The sequence below is a fragment of the Megascapheus bottae genome, chromosome 6 (assembly GCF_031878675.1).
Source record: "Megascapheus bottae isolate mThoBot1 chromosome 6, mThoBot2.hap1, whole genome shotgun sequence".
NCBI lineage: Eukaryota > Metazoa > Chordata > Mammalia > Rodentia > Geomyidae > Megascapheus > Megascapheus bottae.
In genome coordinates this window covers 83,276,613-83,304,211 of record NC_143514.1, presented here as the reverse complement: position 1 = coordinate 83,304,211, position 27,599 = coordinate 83,276,613, and the positions used below count along the sequence as shown (strand labels likewise).

The 27,599-nt window shown below is 60.0% G+C and overlaps 1 protein-coding gene across 2 annotated transcripts; it reads right to left on the bottom strand.

Annotated features, from left to right (window-relative positions):
* Positions 1-50: 50 nt before the first annotated feature.
* On the bottom strand, positions 51-26,431 carry Mmel1 (membrane metalloendopeptidase like 1). 2 transcript variants are annotated; one of them, XM_090333936.1, is made up of 23 exons: positions 26,232-26,431; positions 17,742-17,819; positions 17,152-17,211; positions 16,560-16,721; positions 16,270-16,350; positions 14,670-14,765; positions 14,203-14,321; positions 13,402-13,467; positions 12,251-12,448; positions 12,085-12,174; positions 10,194-10,330; positions 9,874-9,967; positions 9,217-9,345; positions 8,733-8,831; positions 8,147-8,230; positions 3,508-3,611; positions 3,183-3,241; positions 2,683-2,802; positions 1,858-1,991; positions 1,679-1,744; positions 937-1,032; positions 568-644; positions 51-483 (listed from the first exon to the last, which is right to left on the bottom strand). In XM_090333936.1, exons 1-23 carry the CDS (start codon positions 26,377-26,379, stop codon positions 384-386), a joined length of 2,397 nt encoding a protein of 798 aa, XP_090190062.1. In that variant the 5' UTR covers positions 26,380-26,431; the 3' UTR covers positions 51-383. The 2 variants fall into 2 exon arrangements, with proteins under 2 accessions (XP_090190062.1, XP_090190063.1); XM_090333937.1 differs by having other exon boundaries at positions 12,251-12,385.
* Positions 26,432-27,599: the final 1,168 nt, after the last annotated feature.

The following is a 27,599-nucleotide window of genomic DNA, read 5'->3' as shown; positions in this document are numbered from 1 at the left end:
CCAACCCTGGCTTCACGTATGCAGGGCAAGCACTCCACCGCTGAGCCGCATTCCTAGCCAAAGCTGCTTTCTTTGGAAGCGTTTACTTAGATCAAGTCTGAAGCTGTGGACAGCTGAGGAGAAGACAACTTTGGAGAGTGGGCAGAAGATAGCTGGCCATGTCTATAGGCTGTGACGGGGCACTGGTCCTCACTACTCAGGGCGCCGGGCCCGGTACCGTGCCGGGCATGGCTCGGCCCAGGCGTCGGCCAGCGGCTCGCTCCAGCCAGGCTCCAAGGGTGGGTGGGTGGACTTGGTGGCCGCCAGGCATGGGGGCACCGTGCGGGCATGGACGCCTCGGGGCGGTGCGTGGGCGTGGGCTGTGCAGCGCGGCTGGACCTCGGTTACCAGATGCGGCATCGCTCTTTGGGGTGCATGGGGGTGTTCTGAGCACAGTGGAATGCATCCGCAAAGGCAGCCAGGTTCTGCAGCGAGCCCAGCACCCTGTGGGCCAGCGGGCGGAGGGAGAGACGTGAGTCGCGTGGGGTGAGGGTGTGGGGGGGCCGGGGGCCGGGGAGCGGGGCTTGCCTGTACTTCAGAGGACTGTGGACATCGGTCTTGATGGACTGGATAGCGAACTCAGGCCTGTAGGACCCACACCACACCTGTGGATGCACGAGAGGTGTGGCTAGGCGGCTGTGGGGCAGGGGCCTCTGGAAGGGGTCCCCCCAGCCCTCGCCCCCCTTTCTGGGGAGGAGATAGGAAAGCCTTTTCTCTCTGCGCTGTGGATGTCTTCTGCCTCATCTCAGCCCGTCCCTCCAGGAAGTCTGCAGGCCCACTGCTTCTGTCTCTGGAGACTGGCCAGGCACAGAGCCTCTGATAGCACCCCTCGGGGCCCTCCAGAGGCAGCGGGACTGGGAGGCTTGAGGGGGGGGAAGGGCCACCCTGAATGTCTACCTGTGCGTAGTTGATGAAGAAGAGCTGGTGGTAGGTCAGTTCCAGTCCTGGCAGCAGCTTGTCCTTCCCACCTTCTGCTATCCACTTTAGGTAAGCCTGTGGGCACCGAGTGGGGGCTGGGCTGGGCAGATGCCCTAAAGGCATTGGATCCCCTGCAAAAGGGGAATCTGGCCCCAGGACCTGTTCCCCTCCCCCCCTTGTCTCCCAGCTCAGGGCCCCCAGGATGGCATTGGACACTTGGAGAGGTCTCATCACCCTTCTGGACATTGCTGTTTTCTTTCTTTTTTTTTTGTCCGTCATGGGGCTTGAACTCTGGGCCTGGGCGTTGTCCCTGAGTTCCTCAGCTCAAGGCTACTGCCCTACCTCTTGAACCACAGTGGCCACTTCTGGTTTTCTAGGGGTTCATTGGAGACAAGAGTCTCAGGGACTTTTCAGTGCCCGGGCTGGTTTTGAATTGTGATTCTCAGCCTCCTGAGTAGCCAGGATTACAGGCGTGTGCCAGCATGCCTGGCCCTTCTGGACCCTTCTGCAGGCAGGGTGGGAGGGGCCCGTGCACACTGTGTAGTGAAGCTGTGGGCTCAGGACTCAAGGCATGCATACATGTGGTCCCTGCCCCTTCATCACACCGCAGATAAAGTAGGTGGGTTAAATGTGGGTGTCTGCCCCGGCCCCAAGGCCATGACACTGCAAGGTCTCCAGTGCCTTCGCGTGGGCACAGCCCCACCTCCCTGCTTGGGCCCACCTTGTACGCCTGCCGCACTCCGCCATTGTCTGCAATGTTTTCTCCCAGGGTGCTAAATCCGTTGACCTGTGCACAAGACATGGCTGGGAGGGGGAGCCTGGCCCTGGCTCCCCTGCTCCGGCCCCCCTCCTCCCAGGTGGTGCAGGTCTGGACCAGTGCAAAGCCTGCGGCACGCTTACATTCTGCTCATCCGCCAGGTCCCAGGAGAAGTTTCCGTACTGGTAGATCATGCACTCCGACTGCTCCCGGAAGTGCTGGGCTGAGAAGTTACTCCACCAGTCCAGCATGTTGCCATTCTTGTCAAAATTCCGGCCTGGGCAGAGGCAAGACAGAAGTCTAGTGGCCACTGGCTCTGACTTGTACTATGCATGCCCTCTGCTACCCTGTGGGCCACCCCAGTGCCCAGTGGCTCCCTGAACCTCCTCAGCTAATGCCACGCTCGCGAGGGTGGTCACATGGTCTAGGGGCCACTCAGCCCTCCATGCCACCCTGCCCAAACCCCCGAAGTTGGGGCCTGGAGTCTTAGGTCCTGAAGTCCCAGCGTCTGTGGGAAACGGCTATGATGTCCAAACTTTCCTGCATCTACAGTGAGGGGTACAGGGCCTGGGTGCCACATCGGGCCCAGCAGGGGCCCTGGGCGTGGTGCGGGTCCTCACAGAGCTGGAGGGAGGCCAGGCCAGGCCTGTGCCTTGCAGCTGTGGCAGGCAGGATCATGGTCGCTTCACAGGCCCAGGGAGGGAAACCCCAGTCCTCAGGAGGCCCTGGGTCTGCCCTTGTGTTCTTCCTCCAGGCCTCAGTGGTTTCTCCAGACATCTCCAGGCACCTTCCAGGGGTGTGGCCGCCACAGCTGGGGGGTGGGGGGGAACTGTCTTCCTGTGCCCTGGACTGTGCTCCCGTCTGAGCCATGAGGAGGAGGGGTCGACTAGACAGGCCCATGGCCTAGTTGAGAGGGGAGGGCATGGCTGGGTCACAGGTACAGCTCTGGCCCTGGGGACCCCCCTTACCATTGTCATCAAAGCCGTGTGTGATCTCGTGTCCAATCACCATCCCGATGCCCCCAAAGTTCAAGGCCTGTGGCTGCTCCTTGCTGAAGAAGGGTGGCTGGAGGATGCCAGCTGGGAACACTGCCCCCCAAAGAGGGGCCAGAACAGGCTGTGAGCGGGCACTGCCACGTGCCAGGCTCAGGCAAGGACCTCAAAGGGTCCTGCATCTGACTTCATGTCCTGGGATGTGAGATTAGGGCCCCCTGGCCAGTGTGCAGATGAGGAACAGGCTCAGAGGCCCAGAGGACAGTGAGACCTTGGACCTCCCCAGGTCCTTCCCACCGCTCTTGCTGGTTTCCCTCCCTCCCTCCCTCCCTCCCTCCCTCCCTCCCTCCCGCCGGCTCAGGGAAGCAGGGCGCCACCTTCCTGAGGTGGCTGTGAGTGAAATGGGCCGCCTGCCTCCTCCCGGACACAGGCTGGCTCCGGAGGGGCGGCCAGGTGGGGAGAAGGGGTCCACATACCGATCTGGTTTCTGTTTGGGGAGTAGAACGCGTTGACCACGGCGGCTCCTATGATCCAGCTGTGAGGAACAGGCTCGTCACTTGGGACCCACCCTCGGGGCTCTCCCCCGCCCTGGCTGTCCAGGCTGCCCAGGGAGGCCACGTCTGCTTCAATCCCAAGGTTCGGTTGCTCTCTGCACCCCTCCCTGAAGGCAGAGGGTGCTGAGGGAGCCAGGCCTGGACTCCTCCCCAGCAGGAGCAGTGCAGCTGTGCTCAAGCGCACAACCACCACCCTCCCTGGGCAGTCCCCGGGGGATATGCTGGTCACGACGGTTCCTCCACTCACAGATTCTGGTCCACCTTTTCCCGAAGCTTCTTGAGGCTCCGCTGGGCACTGGCCTTGAGGTTTTGCAGGCCATTCTCAAAGTACAGGTCCTCCGAGAAGTTCAGCTATGGAAGATGGGCAGTCACGGCCATGCTCAGACTAGACCTCGGAAGGAGCCCAAGGGAGCATGGGAAGAGCCCATGGGGAGGGTCCAGGGAGCACAGGAGGGGCCCATGGGGAGGGTCCAGGGAGCACAGGAGGGGCCCATGGGGAGGGTCCAGGGAGCACAGGAGGGGCCCATGGGGAGGGTCCAGGGAGCACAGGAGGAGCCCATGGGGAGGGTCCAGGGAGCACAGGAGGAGCCCATGGGGAGGGTCCAGGGAGCACAGGAGGGGCCCATGGGGAGGGTCCAGGGAGCACAGGAGGAGCCCATGGGGAGGGTCCAGGGAGCACAGGAGGAGCCCATGAGGAGGGTCCAGGAGCACAGGAGGGGCCCTTGGGGAGGGTCCAGGGAGCACAGGAGGGGCCCTTGGGGAGGGTCCAGGGAGCACAGGAGGAGCCCATGGGGAGGGTCCAGGGAGAGGGTCCAGAGAGCAGAGGTGGAGCACATGGGGAGGGTCCAGGGAGCACAGGAGGAGCCCATGGGGAGGGTCCAGGGAGAGGGTCCAGAGAGCAGAGGTGGAGCACATGGGGAGGGTCCAGGGAGCACAGGAGGAGCCCATGGGGAGGGTCCAGGGAGCACAGGAGGGGCCCATGGGGAGGGTCCAGGGAGCACAGGAGGAGCCCATGGGGAGGGTCCAGGGAGCACAGGAGGAGCCCATGGGGAGGGTCCAGGGAGCACAGGAGGAGCCCATGAGGAGGGTCCAGGAGCACAGGAGGGGCCCTTGGGGAGGGTCCAGGGAGCACAGGAGGGGCCCTTGGGGAGGGTCCAGGGAGCACAGGAGGAGCCCATGGGGAGGGTCCAGGGAGAGGGTCCAGAGAGCAGAGGTGGAGCACATGGGGAGGGTCCAGGGAGCACAGGAGGAGCCCATGGGGAGGGTCCAGGGAGCACAGAGAGGGATCCAGGGAGAGGGTCCAGAGAGCAGAGGTGGAGCACAAGGGGAGGGTCCAGAGAGCACAGGAGGAGCCCATGGGGAGGGTCCAGGGAGAGGGTCCAGAGAGCAGAGGTGGAGCACATGGGGAGGGTCCAGGGAGCACAGGAGGAGCCCATGGGGAGGGTCCAGGGAGCACAGAGAGGGATCCAGGGAGAGGGTCCAGAGAGCAGAGGTGGAGCACATGGGGAGGGTCCAGGGAGCACAGGAGGAGCCCATGGGGAGGGTCCAGGGAGCACAGGAGGAGCCCATGGGGAGGGTCCAGGGAGCACAGGAGGGGCCCATAGGGAGGGTCCAGGGAGCACAGGAGGAGCCCATGGGGAGGGTCCAGGGAGCAGAGGAGGGGCCCATGGGGAGGGTCCAGGGAGCAGAGGAGGGGCCCATGGGGAGGGTCCAGGGAGCAGAGGAGGGGCCCATGGGGAGGGTCCAGGGAGCAGAGGAGGGGCCCATGGGGAGGGTCCAGGGAGCACAGGAGGGGCCCATGGGGAGGGTCCAGGGAGCACAGGAGGGGCCCATGGGGAGGGTCCAGGGAGCAGAGGAGGGGCCCATGGGGAGGGTCCAGGGAGCACAGGAGGGGCCCATGGGGAGGGTCCAGGGAGCACAGGAGGGGCCCATGGGGAGGGTCCAGGGAGCACAGGAGGGGCCCATGGGGAGGGTCCAGGGAGCACAGGAGGAGCCCATGGGGAGGGTCCAGGGAGCACAGGAGGGGACCATGGGGAGGGTGCAGGGTGTACAGGGAGGGGCCCATGGGGAGGATCCAGGGAGCAGGGGGAGGAGCCCATGGGGAGGGTCCAGGGAGCACGGGGAGAGGCCCATGGGGAGGGTCCAGGGAGCACAGGAGGGGCCCATGGGGAGGGTCCAGGGAGCACAGGAGGGGCCCACGGGAAGGGTGCAGGGAGCACAGGAAGGGCCCATGGGGAGGGTGCAGGGTGTACAGGGAGGGGCCCATGGGGAGGATCCAGGGAGCACAGGAGGGGCCCATGGGGAGGATCCAGGGAGCAGGGGGAGGAGCCCATGGGGAGGGTCCAGGGAGCACGGGGAGAGGCCCATGGGGAGGATTCAGGGAGCACAGGAGGGGCCCATGGGGAGGGTCCAGGGAGCACAGGAGGGGCCCATGGGGAGGGTCCAGGGAGCACAGGAGGAGCCCATGGGGAGGGTCCAGGGAGCACAGGAGGGGCCCATGGGGAGGGTCCAGGGAGCACAGGAGGGGCCCATGGGGAGGGTCCAGGGAGCACAGGGAGGGTCCAGAGACCATGGGGAAGAGCCCATGAGGAGGGTCCAGGGAGCATAGGAGGAGCCCATGGGGAGGGTCCAGGGTGCACAGAGAGGGATCCAGGGAGAGGGTCCAGAGAGCAGAGGTGGAGCACAAGGGGAGGGTCCAGAGAGCACAGGAGGAGCCCATGGGGAGGGTCCAGGGAGAGGGTCCAGAGAGCAGAGGTGGAGCACAAGGGGAGGGTCCAGGGAGCACAGGAGGAGCCCATGGGGAGGGTCCAGGGAGCACAGAGAGGGATCCAGGGAGAGGGTCCAGAGAGCAGAGGTGGAGCACATGGGGAGGGTCCAGGGAGCACAGGAGGAGCCCATGGGGAGGGTCCAGGGAGCACAGAGAGGGATCCAGGGAGAGGGTCCAGAGAGCAGAGGTGGAGCACATGGGGAGGGTCCAGGGAGCACAGGAGGAGCCCATGGGGAGGGTCCAGGGAGCACAGAGAGGGATCCAGGGAGAGGGTCCAGAGAGCAGAGGTGGAGCACATGGGGAGGGTCCAGGGAGCACAGGAGGAGCCCATGGGGAGGGTCCAGGGAGAGGGTCCAGAGAGCAGAGGTGGAGCACATGGGGAGGGTCCAGGGAGCACAGGAGGGGCCCATGAGGAGGGTCCAGGGAGCACAGGAGGAGCCCATGGGGAGAGTCCAGGGAGCACAGGAGGGGCCCATGGGGAGGATCCAGGGAGCACAGGAGGGGCCCATGGGGAGGGTCCAGGGATCACAGGAGGGGCCCATGGGGAGGGTCCAGGGAGCAGAGGAGGGGCCCATGGGGAGGGTGCAGGGAGCACAGGAGGAGCCCATGGGGAGGGTTCAGGGAGCACAGGAGGAGCCCATGGGGAGGGTCCAGGGAGCACAGGAGGGGGACCCATGGGGAGGGTTCATGGAGCACAAGAGGGGCCCATGGGGAGGGTCCAGGAAGCGCAGGAGGGGCCGAAGTTGAGGGTCCAGGGAGCACAGGAGGAGCCCATGGGGAGGGTTCATGGAGCACAAGAGGGGCCCATGGGGAGGGTCCAGGGAGCACAGGAGGAGCCCATGGGGAGGGTCCAGGAAGCGCAGGAGGGGCCGAAGGTGAGGGTCCAGGAAGCGCAGGAGGGGCCGAAGGTGAGGGTGCAGGGAGCAGAGGAGGGGCCCATGGGGAGGGTCCAGGGAGCACAAGAGGGGCCCATGGGGAGGGTCCAGGGAGCACAGGAGGAGCCCATGGGGAGGGTCCAGGGAGCAGAGGAGGGGCCCATGGGGAGGGTCCAGGGAGCACAGGAGGAGCCCATGGGGAGGGTCCAGTGAGCACAGGAGGGGCCCATGGGGAGGGCCCAGCGAGCACAGGAGGAGCCCATGGGGAGGGCCCAGCGAGCACAGGAGGGGCCCATGGGGAGGGTGCAGGGAGCACAGGAGGGGCCCATCGGGAGGATCCTGAGAGCACGGGGAGGGGCCCATGGGGAGGGTCCAGGGAGCACAGGAGGGGCCCATGGGGAGGGTGCAGGGAGCACAGGAAGGGCCCATGGGGCGGGTGCAGGGTGTACGGGGAGGGGCCCATGGGGAGGATCCAGGGAGCAGGGGGAGGAGCCCATGGGGAGGGTCCAGGGAGCACGGGGAGAGGCCCATGGGGAGGATTCAGGGAGCACAGGAGGGGCCCATGGGGTGGGGAGGAGCCCATGGGGAGGATCCAGGGAGCACAGGAGGGGCCCATGGGGTGGGGAGGAGCCCATGGGGAGGGTCCAGGAAGCACAGGAGGGGCCCATGGGGAGGGTCCAGGAAGCACAGGAGGGGCCCATGGGGAGGGTCCAGGGAGCAAGGGGAGGAGCCCATGGGGAGGGTCCAGGGAGCACGGGGAGAGGCCCATGGGGAGGATCCAGGGAGCACAGGAGGGGCCCATGGGGAGAGTCCAGGGAGCACAGGAGGAGCCCATCGGGAGGGTCCAGGGATCACTGGAGGAGCCCATGGGGAGGGTCCTGGGAGCACGGGGAGAGGCCCATAGGGAGGATCCAGGGAGCACAGGAGGGGCCCTTGGGGAGGGTCCAGGGAGCACAGGAAGGGATCCATGGGGAGGGTCCAGGGAGCACAAAAGAGATCCATGGAGAGGGTGCAGGGAGCACAGGGAGGGATCCAGGGGGATGGTCCAGGGAGCCCAGGAGGGATCCATGGGGAGGGTCCAGGGAGCAGGGGGAGGAGGCCATGGGGAGGGTGCAGGGCGTACGGGGAGGGCCCATGGGGATGGTCTAGGGAGCATAGGGAGGTGAGAGTAGAAGGGACTGAGGGGTGGGACTAAGGGGGGCTGGGAGCTGTGGGGAGGATGGAGAGTGGGGGGGTGGGCGCACGCCGGAATACTCCTCATCCAGGTGCTTGTTTGTGTCCTCCAGAATGTAGTCAGGGTAGCCAATCTGCTCCCGGATGTTCAGGGCCTGATCGGGAAAGGAGAGCCAGGTAGAGCTGCCACCCACTATGGGGAAGGGGGCTAGGTGGGCTGGCCCTGCTTCCTGATGTGTGGGTGAGGGGAAATGGAGCTGAGTTAGGGAGGGCGTCGGGAGGGTGACATGGGTGCAGGGCATCAGGAGGGTGCCAGCCTGGTTGTGGGGCTTGGACCTGGGCACTGTCCCTGATCTCTTCAGCTCAAGGCTACCGCCCTTCACTGCCGGATTCTGGTGATTAATTGGAGATCAGAGCCTCATGGACTTTTGCTGGCTTTGAGCCTGGATCTTTAGAGCTCAGCCTCCTGAGTAGCTGGGGTTACAGGCGTGAGCCACTGCTCCTGGCTTTCTGTTTTTGTTTTCTATTTTTCTGTTTTCATTCCTATTTCTGTTTCCTTCCACCAGGGCCTGGCAGAGGAGTCCCCAGAGTGGACTCGGGGGTGGGGCTCCCTGGAAGCCGTTGAAGGGCCATCCAGGCCTCCGGGGGCTCGCTCACCTTCTCCTGGGCCATCTTCTTGGACATCTCATCCATCCAGCCCAGCTCATCCAGGGTCTCCACAAACACAGCCCGCACCTTGTTGATGAGCTCTCTGACCTGAGTGGGCATGGGGGGGAAGAAAGCTGGCCCTTAAGAGACAAATTAGTGGCCCCAAGCACCTCTGGATATGAGCAGGGTCGGGCTGGCCACGGCCTCTGGCTGGGGGTGACCGTGCCTGCCTCCACAGCCTCATTCTGCTGCTCAGGTCCTCGTGGGTGGGCGACTCCTGCCCACTCCTATTCAGTGGGTGGACATCGCCTGTGGGCTGCAAGGGTCTGGGTGGGGACTTGGCTGGCTGAGGGTCAGAGGTCAGAGGCACCCTGCAGTGGCATGTGTCCTGATTGCAGTGGGGGCCCAGAGTAGGACGGTGGCAGTGGGGTCTGCTCCTCGCCCACCCTCGCTGTCTAGGATGGAGGAGGTCGCCAGGGGCAGGGAGACGCACCAGGCTCTTGCTCTTCCCCGTGAAGGCCTCCTTGACGTAGAGGGAGCCCACGGCACTCTCCATGTTGCTGTTGACGTAGCTCACGCACTCCCGCCAGCGCACCTCCTCCACCGTGGTCCCGTACAGCGCCTGGCGTGTACATCCACCTGCTCAGGCCTTCGCTCTACCCGAGGGCTAGCATCCACCGACCCCCGTCTGGCATGGCGGGGTGGGGGGTGGCGGAACCGGAGCCGGGCCCGGGGCAAGAGTGGGGCAGGGGACACGGGGACTGGCCTCTGAATGTTGACCATGGGTGTGGGAGGCCAGCTCCCTCTGGAAGAATGGAGGCTGGGGAGTTCCTCCTAAGTCCTTGTCCTTGGCCCCCTGACCTGGCTATGTGGCTGGCCACCACTCCTAAGGCACAGCGAGGGCGGCACTGATTCTGCAGCAAGTTCTAGGGACCACGTCTGCCAGAGCCACCAGTGCTCTGGTCTGGTTTCTCATGAAACCAGTTGTATGAGAACCCTTCCTGTGTGTTTTTCCCCAAAGATGGAAAGTACAAGAGGGACGGTATTCACTAGACGTGGTCCCAGATGCCAGGGCACCTCAGAGGCAGCTTGTCCAGTCCTGCTGCTCTCCCCTGGGCTGGGTGGGGTTCCTTCCGGCGGGGCCGCTCACCTTGCGGTAGTTGACACGTGCATCTTTGAATCGCTGGCTCAGGCTGCTGATTCGATCCAGTACCAGACGCCAGACCAGGTAGTTCTGCATGGTCCTGGGGCAGGAGGTAGCGAACAGGACATTGAGTGCTCGCTGCGAAGGGAGGGGACATAGCCTGGCCCAGCAGGTTACACGCTGGGCAGAATCAGAGTCAGCCGCTTGCCCTGCCTGCTGGAGAGGCCTGGACCCTCCTGTGTCCCTTCCTGACAGTCTGGGTGTGCATGGGGCTAGGGGAGGGGGACAAAGATGCTGAAGTCCCTGGGGCCTTTCCTGAGCCTCACCGGGCTGAGTAGATGTCGATGATGTCTTCGAGATTCTGCAGGTAGGGGCTACCATACACTACCACTTCCTCATTGGGCAGCAGCTGGATTTTGACCGAGGACAGCACAGTTTGTATGAAGAGAGTCCAGTTGAAGCCCTGGGGAGGGACAGAAGGGGAGGGAGACAAAGGTGTACAGTCCTGAGCAGCTAAGAGATCCGGTTCTCTAAAAATCACCCAAGAGATGTCGAGAAGAGCGAGCCCATGGGCTGTGCAGCGGGTGAGACCAAATACCCGGCCAGCTGGAAAACGGGCCAAAATAACAAGAAGCAGAGAACAGATCGTCTTACTGGTGAATGAACTGAATCTTTAATCCAAAATATTCCCACAAATGAATTTCCAGGCCCATCTGGCCACATTAGAGCATTCTACCTGGCATCCGAAAAAACAAACAAACAAACAAACATAGTAAGCTGGGTGCTGGTGTCTCACGCTTGTGATCCTAGCTACTCAGGAGGCTGAGATCTGAGGACTGTGGTTCAAAGCCGGCCAGGGCAGAAAGGTTTGTGAAACGCTCTTATCTCCAATAGACTACCCAGAAAAGGCTAGAAGTGGAAACCTTGGGTACAAAGGCTCAGGGACAGCACCCAGGCCTTGAGTTCAAGCCCCAGGACTGGCAGAAAAACGAAACAAAACAAAACAAGCTCATACAGTCACTCTTACTCAAAACTCCCAGAAAGGAAAAAGAGAATCTCAATCAATGAAGCCCAGGCTAACTTTAATACCAAAATAAGAGCTATTCCAAGGGAAACAAGTCCTGGAGACATGGCTTAACAGCTCAAGCAGTAGAGTACTTGCCTAGCAAGCACAAAGCCTTGAGTTCGAACCCCAGTACTGCCAAACAGCAACAACAACAAATAAACCCAGAGATCAACAATAACTGAAGGCAGACATCCAATAAGATGGAAACAGGCAAGGGGAGTGGACAGACACAGCACAACTGGGGTGACCAACAGCTGTCCACACAGGGATAAATGGTTGAGAGGAAGCAGCCCTGGACCTCACAGTACCAGGGAAGCTGATGAAGCCACTAGAAGGGCCGAGGCAGAGGTGTGAGTGTAAGCCTGGCCACGGCGCTGGGGTAGGCAGGATCCACAGCAGACCACGTGTCTCAGAGAAGTCAAGCCTGGGGTTCACCCAAAGGTCCAAGTACAGGAGAACTGACACTTAAGTGGGGTGTGCTTGGACTGTGTGGCCACAGTGCCACGAGATGCTCACTGTTGGGCCACTGGCACCCGCAGTTTGGGAAGTGAGGGGGTGGTTGTTTGGGAGGAGGTGGGGCTGAGCAAGTGGCACCTGCTAAATTCTCCTGGCGTACATGGTTGGCGTGGATGGGCGCGCCTCGTGGCGATTCTGAATGCCGAACACCCTGAGTTCTGGCTTCCTGGATGACCCCACCCACAGCCCCTCGGATTCTGCCTTCCACGTGAACCCCGAAGCTTCCTTGCACTGCAATTTCCCTATGTCGCTTGCTCCGGGCCTGTGGTAGGGCTGGGCTGCAGTTTCCCGTCCAGGTCTGCTGCCCCGGGCCTGGCTCCCTGTGGCTCGTGTCCTCGGGATCCCGGGGCACTCCAGCCAAGCGTGGAGCTCCTGGAGATTCTGGAGCTCCTACCCCGAGCCTCTGGGCAATAGTCCAAGGCAGTCTAGTCCACCCACCTGTCCCATCTTCCTTCCAGAAGCCCCGCCTCAGTGGCTGGGCACCGGCCCTCCGTGTCCCTCTTCACTCAGGCACCGGGTGCCCTCTGCGGAGACCTAGGTCTGCCACAGCGTCGCGCAGTCTGGCTGCTGGTGAGCGCTAGGCCCGTCTGGAGGGAGGTGCCTTGGGGTCTTCCTCCCCCGCCCGGGGCTCTCACCTTCAGGCTGAACTTGTACTGCAGTTCCTCCAGGTCCATCCTGTGGTACAGGGCCGTGACGTCATGCCTCTCCTCCTGGGGCGCGGTGGCCTGCGCGAGGGCTGAGGGTCACAGGGGCGCGACGGCCGGGCCCAGCCTGAGACCCCAGCCCCAGGTGTGGCCTCACATTGGCCAGGTGCGTCTCCAGCTCCAGCACTTGCGTCATGTCCTGCTGCACCAGCTGGCTGTCCTTGGGGAGGTTCATGTCTTTCCGGAGCATGGTGGCGACGGACATCATGAACTGAAGGTAGGCTTCCCGCACCTGGGCCAAAGGATGCCGGATGGAGTTGGGCGGCCTCGGCTGCCTGGGCCACCACGGAGCGCTCTGTGGGGTGGGGGCGGGCGTGTGATGCGGTGCGGCCCCAGAAACTCCCGGGGTGGAGGTGTGTGCGTGCGTGTGTGTGTGTGTGTGAGACACAGTGCGGTCCTCGGAAGCTCGTGGGGTGGGGGGGCATGTGACACAGGGTGGCCCCCCCAGAGGCTCGTGGGGGAGGGGTGCATGTGGTGCTATGTGGCCCCGGAAGCTCATCCGGGCTCTGTGGCACTGGGCCCGCCCAGGCTGGGCCCTGTCCCTGTGACCACATGTCCAGCACACAGCATCTCCAGCCAGGCTGCCCGGCCGGGACGGGGGAGGGGACACTTACCTCCAAGGTAGAAGCCTCGGCGGCCTCTCCCACTCTGTGCTGCTTGGTATCACCCAGGCCAACACCTCCAGGCCAGCCTGGCCTCTGGCCTCCAGAACGGCAGGGCAGCACTCCTGGGCCTTCTGGTCCCTTTCTTTGGCCATAACCATCTTTCCTTCTGGCTTGACCCATCCTTCAAACCCCAGCTCAGTGCTCCCTCCAGGCGGTCCTCCTGGCAGCTCCAGCCCTTCCTCTGGGGTCATCCATGCCCCTCACTTCCTCTCTCTCCCCTGTGCCTGTGCTTCTCTGCTCCTCAGCCTCTCTGCCTGCCTGTTGTCTTCAGAGCTCTTTCCTGGCTGCCCCCAGGCTGCCGGCCTCAAGGCCCTAGCTTGTCAGGTTCCCATGTTTCCTTTCCTCGTTTAACTCGTAAGGCCAGAGCAGGCCAGGCTCAGGGCTGGCTGCCCACGAGTCTCTGGCACTGGCAGAACGGACCTGGGGTCAGCACGGGTGGTTTAGGGTGGACACCATCTGCTCCATAGATGGCCTGGCTGGATGAGGTCACCCCCGAGCCTGGAAGGGGGTCCTGGCTGGGTGAGGTCACCCCTGAGCCTCTGGACCAATGGACCCAAGGCCGCGGGCCGGCCAGCAGGCTCACCTTCTGGCTGCTTCCCTCGTTGAAGTAGTACTCGCGGGACGGCATACCCAGGGTGGGCTGGTCTATCTGGGGACACAAGGGGCGTCTGGTCAGGAGGGAGGCCCGGCAGCCTGTCTGGAGCTGGCCACCCCCAAGGACCCTTGGTCCCCCCAAAAGGGGGCGCTGCCGTGTGTCACCCCAGCAGCAGGGCTAGACTGGAAGGGCTTGGGGAGACCTAAGAGAAGCTAGAGGGCGCAGGCCAGGCCTGTCAGAGCCTTCAGCCCTCCCAGCATGCAGCAGTGGCCAGCCATGGTGCTCAGGTCAGGCTTTCTACCTAAGTGCCGAAGGCTTCACGGGTCCTGTTCCAGCTCAGCCCTGCCCCATCTCATCTCTGCGCCCCCAGATCAGACCTGCCCCCAGCTCTGTGCTCCCCACTCACTCCTGCTTTCCCAGCCCTGCCTCCCAAAACTTGACCTTACACCCCGCCCCCAGCCCTGTCTCCCCAGGCCTATCCCCATCCTGCCTCCCCTCCCCCCTCAGCACTCATCAGCTCAGAACCCTCCCTTCCCACTCCCCGCCCTGCCCTTCAGGCTCAGAAGTGGACCTGGGCAGGGCTGTAGGCATGGGAAGCAGGGCCCCCAAGCAGCTCTGAGGCTCCTCCTCCTCCGCTCCTTTCCTGCTGCAGCAGGTGCAGTGGGGTCCCATCCCCACCCTCCCCCAGGGTCCCCCCTCCCCCACCCAGGCCCCGGGGTTCCATCCCTCCTCCATACCCTGGGGTCCCCCCCAGACCCCGGAGTCTCTCCCCAGACCCTGGGGGCCTACATAGATGATGTGCCGGCTGGAGTTCTGGTCGTCGTTCCAGATGAAGAGGTCTATGAGCACGCGCCTGTTGAACTGCGCGTTCATCACGGCCAGCTGCCGCTCCAGCTCCCACTTGGGGCCTGGGGAGTGAGCGCCACCCTGGGAGACCAGCTGGGCTCCTGGGCTCAGCTCAGCCCCTTGCCCTCCTAGGCCTGGCTCTGGCTCAGCACAGAGGGCCCACAGAGGCCCAGAGGGACGGCCGGCCCCGCCTGTGGCAGCGCGCCCAGGGCTCCCACTATTCCATGTGCCTCCTGGCCCCGAGCTGGGGCTGGGCCACAGAGCAGATGGGAGCCGCAGGCCCCTGGCAGCTCTGGGACGTGGGCCTGAAGGAGAGCATCCCGCCAGCCACGCACAGCCGCTGCCAGCCACGCACGGCCGCTGCCAGCCACGCAGGGCCACTGCCCGCCTGTCCGCAGGCTCGGCCTTACCTATGGTCTCGTTCCACTTGTCCATGGCCACCGGCCAGCCTCCCACCACCTCCAAGATGTTCAGCAGGGGCTGGGAGTCTCGCTTCTCAATCACACCTGGGGAGAGGGCGTTTTCACTCACCTGGACTCCAGGGCTCTGGGCCGCGGGCCAGCACACCCCTACCACAGACTCAGCTTCAGTGGCGGGTGGAGGCTGGGCTAGGCAGGGAAGGGCCCTGAGCCCCAAGACTAGGACGGGGACCCCTGGGACCAGGGTGGGGAAGCAAGCCTGGGCAAAGGGAGCAGGGACGTGGGAGGGAACATCCACCGAGAGCAGCTGCTGCTCACAGCAGACTCAGGCTGGCCCCTTTGGGCCCTTGGGTGGGGGCCGGGGTGGTGTGGGGCCTCCAGGCCTCTGTTGCAGCATCACAGCTAACTAAAAGATGTCGTCAGGAAATAAAGCAGTGTCTCCATCTGATCAAAGCTTGAGAGAACTTCAGCAGATGCTAAGGACAACAGGTGTGTACAGAAGTCGTGGTGGAAGTGAGGGAGAAGCAGAGCCAGGGAGGCGCTGCCATGGCAGACAGGGCCTGCGGCGGGCGGCAGGGCGGGCACCTCTCAGTGGGAAGGGGGGCCGCAGGGGAGGGGTGCTCTCAGTGGAGAGGGGATCAAGCAAGCCTGCTGGAGGGGCTGCAGGGATGCAGAGGCTCCATGGGGTCAGGCAAGCTGGAGGTGCAGGACCCTGAGCACAGTGTTTCAGGGGCTCTGGGCCAGAGCTGCCCCAAGCATGCAAGTCTTTTTTTTTTTTTTTTTTTCTTGATGAGTCATGGGACTTGAACTCGGCCTGGGCGCTGTCCCTGAGCTCTTCAGCTCAAGGCTACCACCCTACCCTTGAGCCATAGCACCACTTCTGTTTCCCAGAGGTTAATTGGAGTTTAGGGTCTCGGGTCCTTTTGTGTCCGGGCTGGCTTTGAACCTTGATCCTCAGATCTTAGCCTCCTGAGTAGCTAGGATGACAGGCGTGAGCCACCGTGCTCAGTGCATGCAAGTCTTTTAAACAGGAACTGAAAACCTTCCCTGTAACACATTCCTGTATTGACACACATGTACATACATGCAGATGCTCAGCCAGGCATGCAACAAAGACAAGCATGTACACATCCACATATACCCATACATTCATTCTCACATGGGTACATACATGTTCTCCCACCCTCACATGCATCTGTGTACACTCATATAAGACACATGCACACACATACATGCATCAAATATGTCTACGTGCAGATATGTACACATGCACACATACACATATAACACCCACACACCCATAATCCACATGGACACAAGTATACAATGCACATGCACATAATGCTAACTATGGACATGCAGTAGACCCGTGTCCACACACGTGGGCACGCACACACACGGTTTACTGGGCTCCCAGGCGGGAACCTTATTGGCTTGCCGCTGCCACTTGACAGAGAATGGTTTGGGTGTGATGGACTCAGGGTATCTGGTGGTCAACCTGTGCCGTGCAGGGAACCTGACCCCTGGCCAGGTGGGCAGCACGGTGGGCAGCTCCTCCTGTGACAGCCCCGGGCTGCGGCTGTCTACTTACTCTCATTCATGCAGGAGCGGTACAGCGTTTTGGCCTTCTCCACAGCTGGCCGGTCCTTGGCAGTAGAATTCTCCAGCACCCCTGTGGGCAGAAGAGCAGGCTGGATAGAGGTGATTGCTGGGGCGGGGTGGGGGGCAGGAGGTTTGTGCCAGTGGCTTTATTTCCTTTTGCAGCACCTGGGGACAGGTGGCCCCTCTCAGATCGGCTCAGCGGGCGCCCAGGGCAGTGACCCTCTGTGCACGCCCCCAGCTTGACCCCACTACCCCCTCCAGGCCCTGGCCGCTGTCCACCTTTGAGGATGACCTCCAGCTCGTCCCGCAGGATGTCGAAGACGCTGTACCGCGAGTGGGTCTCCGGGATCACGTGGCGCCGGAGCCAGCCCCCGCACGCGTACTGGTAGAAGTCCTCACACGGCTGCTTGGTTGGGTCCATGTTTTGCAGGATCCTGGCAGCTGCTCACCCCCAGTGGGTGCGGGAGGAAGGGGGAGCAGAGTTGGGGTGGCCTGACGCAGTCCTGCGGACAGGCTGGGGAGATTTCATTGCAGCAGTGCACCCTGGGAAATCAGTCTCCCTCTCTGCGCTGCTTTGAGGCTGGACGCAAGGGGGACAGTGGATTCAAGTGTCGTTACTTCTGAACCACAGGCACCCTCCTGGCTTCTCCAGGCCTCGTTTCTGGACACACCAGCAGCTCTGCCTGAGGGGCTGCTCTGGGAAGGACTCAGCCTCCATCTCCCTGCACTCACTGGGGAGGGGCGGGGGACAGGGCCCTCCACTTCCTCAGCAGTGGTGGCCTTGCCACCTTTCGGCTCAGGACCCCTCCTTCCCCACCGGAACCCCTCTGGGAAGTCTGCTCGCTCTGGCCACAGCCTGCCGAGCTCTTACCCGCAGTCACGCAGCCAGGCGTGGTGCACACTTCGTCCACTTGTGCTGAGTCTGAGACAGCTGGGGACAAGGAGCCCTGGGTGAGCACGGGGAGAGGGGAGGGAGGGGGCAGGCTGCGGCGGGCCAGGCTTGGGTGGGTGTGGTGCCAAACCCCACTTCCACCCTCCTGGACCACCTCAGGCCTCGAGGGTAGGTCTGGAGCGCAGCCTGGGTCCTCCCCAAGTGGTCTGAGCTGATAGGACCACTGCGCCACCCGGCAGCTGCCCCCAGCCGCCCACGGCCCTGAAGGCTGAGGCACTGTCAGGGACCAGCTCCTCCGGGCAACCCCCCCACCCGGGCGGCCCCCCCCCACCCTCCCCGGGCAGCTCCGCACTGCACACCCTGCTCTCCTCCATCAGGATGGCCCACTGGCTCCCCAGCACCAAGCGGGCACCCTGCCTACGGCAGACGCCCCCAGGCTGACTGCTGCCACCCCCTGCACACAGGGAGAGCTCCCTCCCAGGGTGGCATCCCCACCCTCCCCGCCGCAGGCCCAGATGCCCAGGTGCCAGCCACCTCCTGGGGGCTGGCGTCGGGAAGGCAGAGGCTACCTCGGGATTCTCGTTTTACAACCGTCTTCTCTTCCTGTGAGAAGCACAGCCAGCTAGTAAAGGAAGGCAGCTGCTTCCCTGGGGAGAAACACAGCACTCAGCGGGCCAGGCCCCCCAGCCCCACTCCAGGGCCCCTTGGGATGGCAGGGGTGTTCCTCCAGACCCCACCACAGCAGCAGCACTGGCCCAGGGGCAGGACCGGGCAGGCGGATCTTCCAGGAGAAGACCACCCAGGAGGGCATCAAGGTGGACGTTAGGCACAATTAGGGGACAGAGCTCCAGGCTGCCCTCCCCCCCTGTCTACTGAAGGACCAGTCCCCCATCCCCCACCGGCCCTGCCTGGGTCCCCAGACCTGGCACTAAGTGCATAGGATCCCATCTCAGTCACTGGGGGGGGGCACACCTGTCGCCCCAGCTTTGCTGAGAAATGTGACTCAAGAACTACTGTCCTTGAGCCAAGCAGGGTGGCTCTCGCCTGTCATCCTAGCTACTCAGGAGGCTGAGATCTGAGGATTAAGGTTCAAAGCCAGCCCAGGCACAAAAGGACCTGAGACTCTTATTTCTAATGAACCTCTAGAAAACGGGAAGTGGGACTTGGCTCAAGGGTAGGGTGGTAGCCTGGAGCTGAAGAGCTCAGGGTCAAAAATGCTCAGGCCCAGAGTTCAAGCACCAAGACCCCCCCCCCCCAAAAATAAAAGAGCTGCTGTCTAGACTGGCCTTGGGGAAGAGCAAGACTTGACTCAAAAGTAGTCTGACCTGCCTTGAGGCCTGACAGTCCCAGGGGTGAATGTCACATTTTAACCCACCGCACGATGGTGTTAAGGGCTGGACCTGGCACTGGGCAGCAAGGCTCGGCCAGGAGGCAGACCTGGGCCTGCACTCAGGGAGCCCCTCACACTTGATGAGTTGGGTGAGAGAACTGGTGCGTGATGCTGGGGTTGAGGGAAACCACTAACAGGGTCTGCTAGCTGGGCGGGGCGCTCACGCCTGTAACCCTAGATACTCAGGAGGCTGAGATCTGAGGACCACAGTTCAAAGCCAGCCCAGCATGAAAAGTCTGGGAGACTCATATCTCCAATTAACCACCAGAAAACTGGAAGTGGTGCTGTGGCTCAAGTGGTAGGGTGGTAGCCTTGAGTTGAAGAGCTCAGAGGCAGCACCCAGGCCCAGGGTTCAAAGCCCCAAGACTGACAAAAAAAATAAATAAATAAAAGGTTCTGCTGAGCTTCAAGCAAAAGAAGGACAAAGAAGGCAATGCAGGTGAACCAACCCCCAAACCAAATAACAAAAATGTGATCCATATTGATGAGGCCATGCTGGCATGGAGAAATCCTGGAGCAAGATAATGAGGGAGAAAGACAGATCTCCCAGAGTGAGCTCCGTTCCTCCTGAAAGCACACATTATCCCGGTCTACTCACAAGGAGGCAACCAGACAAGTCCAAGTGCAAGGACGTTTTACAAAATGCCTAGCCAGTACTCCGCAAAACTGTCTCCACAAGCGTTTAAGGAGCCATGACAGTGAAGAATTGCCAAGGAAACACAACAGCCAGGTGAGATGTGGTGGCCTGGCAAGAGCCTGGCCCGAGAGAGGACATGAGCCGGAAAGGGTCTCATCTGAGCAGCCAGCAAAGAGGAGAATCGCTGACCGCCACACAAGGCAGCTAACAGCAGTGTATTAATGTTGGTTTACTACTTGTGACCAGTGTTTCATGTAAATAGAGGAGAAGATGAAGGAACTCTCTTACTATGTGTAAACACATTTCCCCTGATCGTGGGGCTGAGGGGGGGCTCCCCTGCCCCAAATTTTCATCCTGTTACCTGAACTTAGGATCTGAGACTTCTGGGACAATACTAATTCATCAAACATGCATGTGCCTAGAGTTCTAGAGGGCATGTTTTGAAAGCACCATAGCTAGGAATTTTTCGAAATTGGTAAAAGATACAAACTGGCCGACCCAAGTAGTTCAATATTCCACAGCAGGATAAATACAGAGAAAAATCATACCTACACATCACATAGACTGCTGCGAGCTAACAACAGAGAAGTTTCTAGAAGCAGGCAGAGGGGAGGTAGCACATTGCATTTAGGGAGCACACCTTGTGTGTTCAGGGGAGCAGCAACAAGACTGACGGCTGACTATCCCCTGGGAACCGAGATGGCTAGGGGAGATGGAACAGATCAAAACAGAAACACTTCAAAGGAGAAAAGGAACTAGACATTTCAGACCAAAGCAGAGAGAATTTGTCTCCATGAGAATATGTTACAAAAAGCCTAACATGGCCGGTTCACACCTGTAATCCTAGCTACTCAGGAGGCTGAGATCCGAGGATCATGGTTCAAAGCGGCCTGGGTAGGAAAATCCACAAGACTGTAATCTCCAATTAACCCCCAGAAGTGATGCTGTGGCCCAAAGTGGTAGAGCGCTAGACTTGAATGAAAAACTCAGGGGCAGCACCCAGGCCCTGAGATAAGGTTCCATGACCTACAAAAATACAAAAATAAATAAAAATCTCCTCTTCCAAGAAAGAAGAGAAGCAAAGCCGCAGACCTTCTGGACACGAAGGATGCCAGGCTTCCCAATGTTGAAATGTGGCCACCAGGAAGCAAAGTAAACACATGCACAGGGATAGTCAATACTCAGCTACCATGTCGTCTTTTCTTTGTTCTTTTACATTTGCTTGAATAACTCCTCTCAATGTTTTCAGTCTCTGTGTTTTAAACGAAAGAAGTTTTGGCATTCCTTGTGAAAGTTTTCTTTTCTAAAAGGTTTCACATTCCTTCAAGATCTTGATTTCAGTAATTTGCATTCTCTCTCTTCTTCCTCTGTCTCTCGGAAATAGAAAAAGTTACCACAGCTATTCTCTCATGAGAATACATATCCCCAGCTGGTTGTTAGGTGTGGGAGCTGAGTCCTGTGGCCAAGGAAACTCAAGCCAAGAACCAACTTGATGCAGGCAAAGGCTGGTCGTGTCCCAAGGTGCCGGATGGAGACAAACACACAGTGCCAGAGGGAACCTCTCAGGACATCGTGCAGGAGGCCCACAGACAGCACCACGTCCATGTGGATTTCAGAAAGATTGGCCACAGCAGCAGCCCGGAACCCTTGGGGTAGGGGTGGGGGTGTCTCAGACTTTGGATCTGACCCAGAAGATGGCACACCAGCTCCTACTGGGGCCTCTTCGTCCCGGACTGTGAGGCTCTGCTGCTGTCCTTACTAACGAGGCATGGCCCCCACCGGTCCTCTTGCTCAGGGATTTCCCGTGTGATCTGCGCTGGCCACAGGGATGGGGTGGGAGTAGAAGTATTCTAGCATTTTCTGAGCCAAGACTCCGAATTCCCTTGAATTCTTACCCTTTCTAGGAGAGGCACGGCCTCTTCCGCTTAGGTAGACAAAACTCCTGTGGAACACGGCTGTCCGTTGAACTTGACCTGCACCAGCCACCCCAAACTATGGGAATATGTTGTGTTGAAAAATTATTATTAGTGGGGTGCAGTGGCTCATGCCTATAGTCCTAGCTACTCAGGAGGCTGAGACCTGAGGATCACTGTTCAAAGCCAGCCTGGCACTAAAGACCGTGAGACTCTTATCTCCAGTTAACCACTAGAAGTGGTGCTGTGGTTCAAGGGGTCGGGTAGTATCCTTGAGCTGAAGAGCTCAGGGACAGTGTCCAGGCCCAGAGTTCAAGTCCCATGACTGACAAAAGAAGAGAAAAGAAAATTATTATAAACTGCAGGGTATTGGAGTGGCTTTAAGTCACCAATACTTAAAGTGGTACAGAATTTAAGGAAATAAAATAATTGAGAACGGGAACAAAAAATTATTAAAAAAAAATCACATTGAAAAAGAATCAGTGGCTCACACCGCTACTCAGGAGGCTGAGATCTGAGGATCAAGGTTCAAAGTCAGCTCGGGCACAAAAGGACCTCAGACTCTTATCTCCAATGAACCTCCAGAAAATGGGAAGTGGGGCTTGGCTCAAGGGTAGGGTGGTAGCCTTGAGCTGAAGAGCTCAGGGACAGGGCCCAGGCCAAGTTCAAGCCCCATGACTGACAAAAAAAAAAGAAAGAAAGAAAGAAGGAAAAGAATCAGTTGAAAACCCTATAAATATGATCCTATAATAAGTTGTTGAGGTTTGTAAGCAACCATAATGTAGAATGGTGGGTAGAACACTAGATAGAACACAGCTAAAGTTGGAGTTGGTGAATTAGAATGCGGTTTTATAGCGTTTACCAGGAATCTAGAAGAATGTCAAGTAGATGGAACATTCGACAGGAAAGTTGAGTTGTGGAGCGTAGAGAGAAAAATCGATCCTATATATCACCAGAATAATTTTGTTTTAACATTTGGTAGACTTGTATCAAACTAATGGTCACGCGTGTGCAATGAAAACAATCCATTGCTGAGCCCCACAGCCCCACCCACAATCAGAACTGCAGAAGGAAAACAATGGGGACAATGTGATACGATATCTAAAAAGATGTTCTATCAATGCTTTGATTCAGGAATCATGACAGATGCAAAGTAGAACAGAACTTAAAATTGAGTTAGCGGGCCAGGAGTTTGGCCTGGTGGTAGAGTGCTTGCCTAGCATGCATGAAGACCCGGGTTCGATTCCTTGGTACCACATACATAGAAAAAAAGCTGGAAGTGGTGCTGAGACTCAAGTGGTAGAGCTCTAGCTTGAGAAAGTCCAAGGACAGTGCTCAGGCTCTGAGCCTAAGCCCAGGACTGGCAAAACAACAACAAAAAAAACCTGAGTTAGCAAGCAAGTTGTGGCAAAGATGCAGATGGGCAAGGACCAAGAGGAAATACAAAGAGAAAGAGGGTTTGCCTGCCAAATGCTGAGGGCCCTTAGATTGGCAGCTGAGCTTGGACAGCAGCCCTGGGCTCTGAGGACAGCGAGCCCAGATTTCCATTGTCCTGAGGGAAGTGGTAAGGCCCAGACTCACCTCTCCAAACCAACAGGAAGCCTGCACAGTAAGTAAAGGCATTTCCAATCTACAAAAGCTCAGGGTCACTGCTGTTGTATTACATGGCGACAGGGTTCCTCAAGTCTCATCACACAAGGGGGCCAGCCTGGGGGGAGTGCGTCTTTGGGGGTCTTGCCTGGTGGGGTGGAGTGCGTCTTTGGGGGTCTTGCCTGGTGGGTGGAGTGCATCTTTGGGGGTCTTGCCTGGTGGGTGGAGTGCGTCTTTGGGGGCCAGCCTGGGGGGAGTGCATCTTTGGGGGTCTTGCCTGGTGGGGTGGAGTGCGTCTTTGGGGGTCTTGCCTGGTGGGGTGGAGTGTGTCTTTGGGGGTCTTGCCTGGTGGGTGGAGTGCGTCTTTGGGGGTCTTGCCTGGTGGGTGGAGTGCGTCTTTGGGGGTCTTGCCTGGTGGGGTGGAGTGCATCTTTGGGGGTCTTGCCTGGTGGGTGGAGTGCGTCTTTGGGGGCCAGCCTGGGGGGAGTGCGTCTTTGGGGGTCTTGCCTGGTGGGTGGAGTGCGTCTTTGGGGGTCTTGCCTGGTGGGGTGGAGTGCATCTTTGGGGGTCTTGCCTGGTGGGTGGAGTGCGTCTTTGGGGGCCAGCCTGGGGGGAGTGCGTCTTTGGGGGTCTTGCCTGGTGGGTGGAGTGTGTCTTTGGGGGTCTTGCCTGGTGGGGTGGAGTGCGTCTTTGGGGGTCTTGCCTTAGAAGATTCCAGCACCCAGATAGCCTTACATAGGAGATGGGCTGGCACTGTGTCCCTGTGTCCATGCCAAGTTCACATTCCCAGTGTGAGGCTACGTGGAGCTGGTGCCTGAGTGGAGGTGGCGAAGGCTAGGTGGGGTGGTCAGGGTGGAGTGTCCCCGTGAGAGGATGAGGAGACCCCTGAGGTGCTGGCCCACCAGGGGAGGACGAGGACAGGCAGCGGGGGCCTGCGTGGCCAGCACATTGCTCTTGTCATACCACAGCATACTGGGGTTTGAACCTCAAAACAGCCAGCAGAAAAAAACCAAGCTACCCTAGAGGTATGGGTCTGAGGGTGGGTACCAGCCGAGCAAGCCAGCTCAAAACCTACTTTCAGGGGGAAAAAGTTTACCTGTAACCTTTAAAGAGCAAATAATTAAAAAAAAAGACCCTCCGATAACCTTCAAGGGGACAGAACTATAAAAGCTGTAAGCAGATGGAGGGAGAGTGGAATGAATAATAACAGATCATTCACACAAAGGCAAGAGCAGAGAAGAGACAGGCGCTGGAGACCCGAGGCACACAGCAGACAAAAAGATACGTTTTGGTAATCTCGGGAATGCAAACAGACAGAACCAAAACCCAGCTATTCACGGCTGCAGGAGGCTCCTCTGATTCAAGATACAAAATGTTTCCAGAGAAAGGGATGGAAAAAACAGACGAAGCAAAGGCCAATGAGCCGTCTTCATATATGTGAGGCAAATCAGGATTTAGACAAGGTCCGAAGGGGCTGTATATATGTGATAGAAGGTAGATATATGTATATATATCTAAGTGTAAAATTGTGTTGCATTCATAACTGACACCTAATTTTGTATCTATAAAATTATCTAGTCTTAACTGGGGGAGTTAGGGCAATTGATGCTTTGTACAATGATAAGAAATGGATAGTTCTCTAATATAAGACATACATCTTTTAACAAAAGACCAGGAGAATGAAGAACGCAAATATATAGGAGACGGAGTTTGCCTCCTGGAAGATGCGTGCAAGGCTGCCAGCGTACCCCAAAAGCACAGTGGACTATCAACCTGACCGAGCGTCAGCTCCAAGGCCAGCTCACCAAACCCCAGCAATGGTGGCAAGATTTTGACAATAGCACAATGAGGCCAGAAATCAGTAATAATGTAAAAAAGGCAACAAAGGCTTACATGTACCTGGAAGTTAAAAAAGGAAAAAAAAGTATGAATCAAGAATTAAGAAAAGTCTCAGAGAAGACTTGAACCGTAAAATCCCCCTGCCAGCACAGATCCAGGACTGAGGCCTGACCTGTCATTAGTCCTTTGGTGGGGAGGCGAAGGAGAAACAGGAGTTCTGGCTAAGAGGGTGGACACTGTACAACCTGGGGGGGAGGGTGTTAAATCTAGGAGCCCACAGCTCTGCCAGGGCTGAATCACTGTAGTGAGGACCCAGGGAAGGACAGGGGCTAGACTTCATCAGAGAGAGACGCGGGGCAGAGTCCTCAGTGGGGCAGGAGGGTCTTTCCTGTGGGGTGGGCTCCCCCGGATGCCTGGCCTCCTCCCATACTCCACAGCCAGTTGGTAGGGGCATGGCTTTGTTTCCCAGAAGTCTCAAACCTGATGTGTCCCAAAGGTTCTTGGACTCTGGACTCCCCGGAAAAAGAGATCCTGGTGGGCCAGAGATCAGAGGTCCAGTGCTGGGCAGATGTGTGGGGGAACTTCCTAGGTACCTGTGCCCAGCCAGGTAAGTGCACCATCTCTTGCAGGGGTGCAGCCAGCCTTTAACACAGGGCAGGGGGTGGGGAGGGGAGAGTATACCTAGCCTCAGGGCGGGTGTGGGGGGCCTGGGCTGTGGGTGCCCAGGGGCTGCACCCTACAGGAGCATCCGGGCTATTCCACATGGGCCTTGGTGGGGGATGAGAGGAGGTGCAGAGGTCTCCTGGGACAGCCATGGCTGCACCTCCATCTAGGTGGGTCCCCAGCCAGGGCCGCACACCATTTTCCAGTAAGCAGATCCTGTCTTGGAAGAAACCAGGTCCTGGTGACTGTCACCTGACTTGTGGAGTGAGGGAGCGGTGGGTGAGCCAGTGAGTAGGGGGCCCAGCTCTGGATCAGGGGGCTCAGCTGTGGGGTGGTGGGTGAGGGAGGGGCCAGGTTCCTGAGTGGGGGCTCAGCTGTGGGGTGGTGGGTGAGGGGGGCCCCAGCTCTGGACCAGGGGGCTCAGCTGTGGGGTGGTGGGTGAGGGAGGGGCCAGGTTCCTGAGTGGGGGCTCAGCTGTGGGGTGGTGGGTGAGGGGGGCCCCAGCTCTGGACCAGGGGGCTCAGCTGTGGGGTGGTGGGTGGAGAAGGGGCAGGTGGGCCAACAGGGGAGGGGGAAGACCCCAGCTCTGGAGCAGGGGCTCAGCTGTGGGGTGGTAGGTGAGGGAGGGGAGGGTGAGTTGGGGGCGGGGGGCAGCTGTGGGGTGGCTCTAGCTGCTGGGCTGTGTGGGAATCACAGCCTCTTTCTGTGATGGGCAGCGAGGTTGAGGCTGGGGGGAGGGCTGGTGGGGTGGGGCAGGAACCTGTCTTTGGTGTCAGGAGTGGGCAGAGGCAGAGAGCTGGATGCGGAGCCCGCACCTGCAGCCCTGCCAGTCCCAGCTTCAGCCTTCAGCCACAGCAGAGCTTTCTTGCAGCTCCTTGCAGGTCAGCGTCCCTCCCTCCTTCCCTCCCTCCCTCCCACAGCCCTGGGAGCCAGTGGGCAGGCTGTCTGTGCCATTCGGCGGGGCTGGCTCCCCTGGGCGGCAGCTGGAGCAGGGCTGCAGTGTGGTGCAGGCGCGGGGTGCACTCACCTCTGCTGTAAAGGACGCCCAGCGCCACCAGCGCCCCGGTTACCAGCAGCAGCGGAGGCAGCAGCCCCCACTGCGGGAATCCTCTTCGCTTCTGCCGAGGCTGACTGGCTGGCTCCATGATCCCCACGGGGCTCTCAGACTTCTCCATCAGTGAGACTCCGGACAGATGGATGGAGGACGGATGGAAGGCGCACGGCTGAGCGACCTGCAGGCCAGGGCCGGGAGAGGCGACGGGGAGCTCCTGGTGCCGGGTCTGTGGGCTGGGACGCTCCGTCCCTGCTTCTCTCCCCAAGCCCACATCTCGGGCGTCCCTGGGTGTCCAGCGATCAGGACTGCCCAGCAGTCTTCTCCAGGCTCCGCGTGCCCGAAGGTCCCCCACATGGAGGGAGGCACTGCAGTAGGCTGGCGTGGCAGGCTGGTCTCAAGGTCAGCTCCATTCCCACGATTCTGCTCTCAGCCTGGGCTGCATACGCTGCCAGGCCCTGGAAGCCCTGTGGCCTTGCGGGGGGCCTGTCTGACTAGCTTGTCCCAGGGGTGGTGGGGTGTCCTGGACCTGTGGACTTGGGCACCTTGTGGGGAGAGGAGGGGCCCAGCCTGCTGGGCTCTTTGCCTCTCTTTCAGGCTGGAGCCCAGGAGCCATCAGGGGAAAGAAGGGTGGGTCCCATGCAGGCCGGGCAGCTGCTGGGCCACGTACAGCGGGGCTACCGACAGCGGGGCCAGCTCCTCTGTCTTGTCATATAGGCAGTGGGAAGCAGCAGGGGACACACAGGGCCATCTGAGTGTGCTCCATGAGCATGGGCCCCAGCTCTGCTCCCGCTCCCTGTGGGCTCCCAGATTCTCTTCCTCTCCCTCCCTCTGCCCCCCCTCCCTCTCCCCTTCCTTCCTTTTCTTGTGCTGATACTAGGGCCTTGGAGTTCATGGAATGTTCTGCTCAGGGCTGGTACTCTACCACTTAAGCCACAGCTCCACACCTGGCTTTTTGGTAGTTAATTGGACTCTCATAGCCTTCCTTCTGGAGCTGGCTTTGAACTTCTGTCCTCAGATCTCAGCCTCCAGGTGAGCCACTGCTGCCTGGCTTCAGATGTGTCTCTTCACCTGCCTGGGCATTGTCTGCCGAGTGCCCCACCTCAGGGAGGGCTGGATACTGCTTGGGCCCTGCCTGTCGGTCCCCACAAAGGTGGCAGGGCCTGCTGGTCATCTTGGTTTTCCAACATGGTGCCGATTTGAGCTGAGCCCTGGCTTTGCTCCTCCCCTCTGCCCCTCAGTGGCCTCTTTTAAGCTTCTTGGAGCCAGCCCTCCCTCAGACTCTCAGTTGTGGGAGGCTGTCTGCCCCACCTCCTCCTCAGGAAGTCCCACCCCTCCACTGCC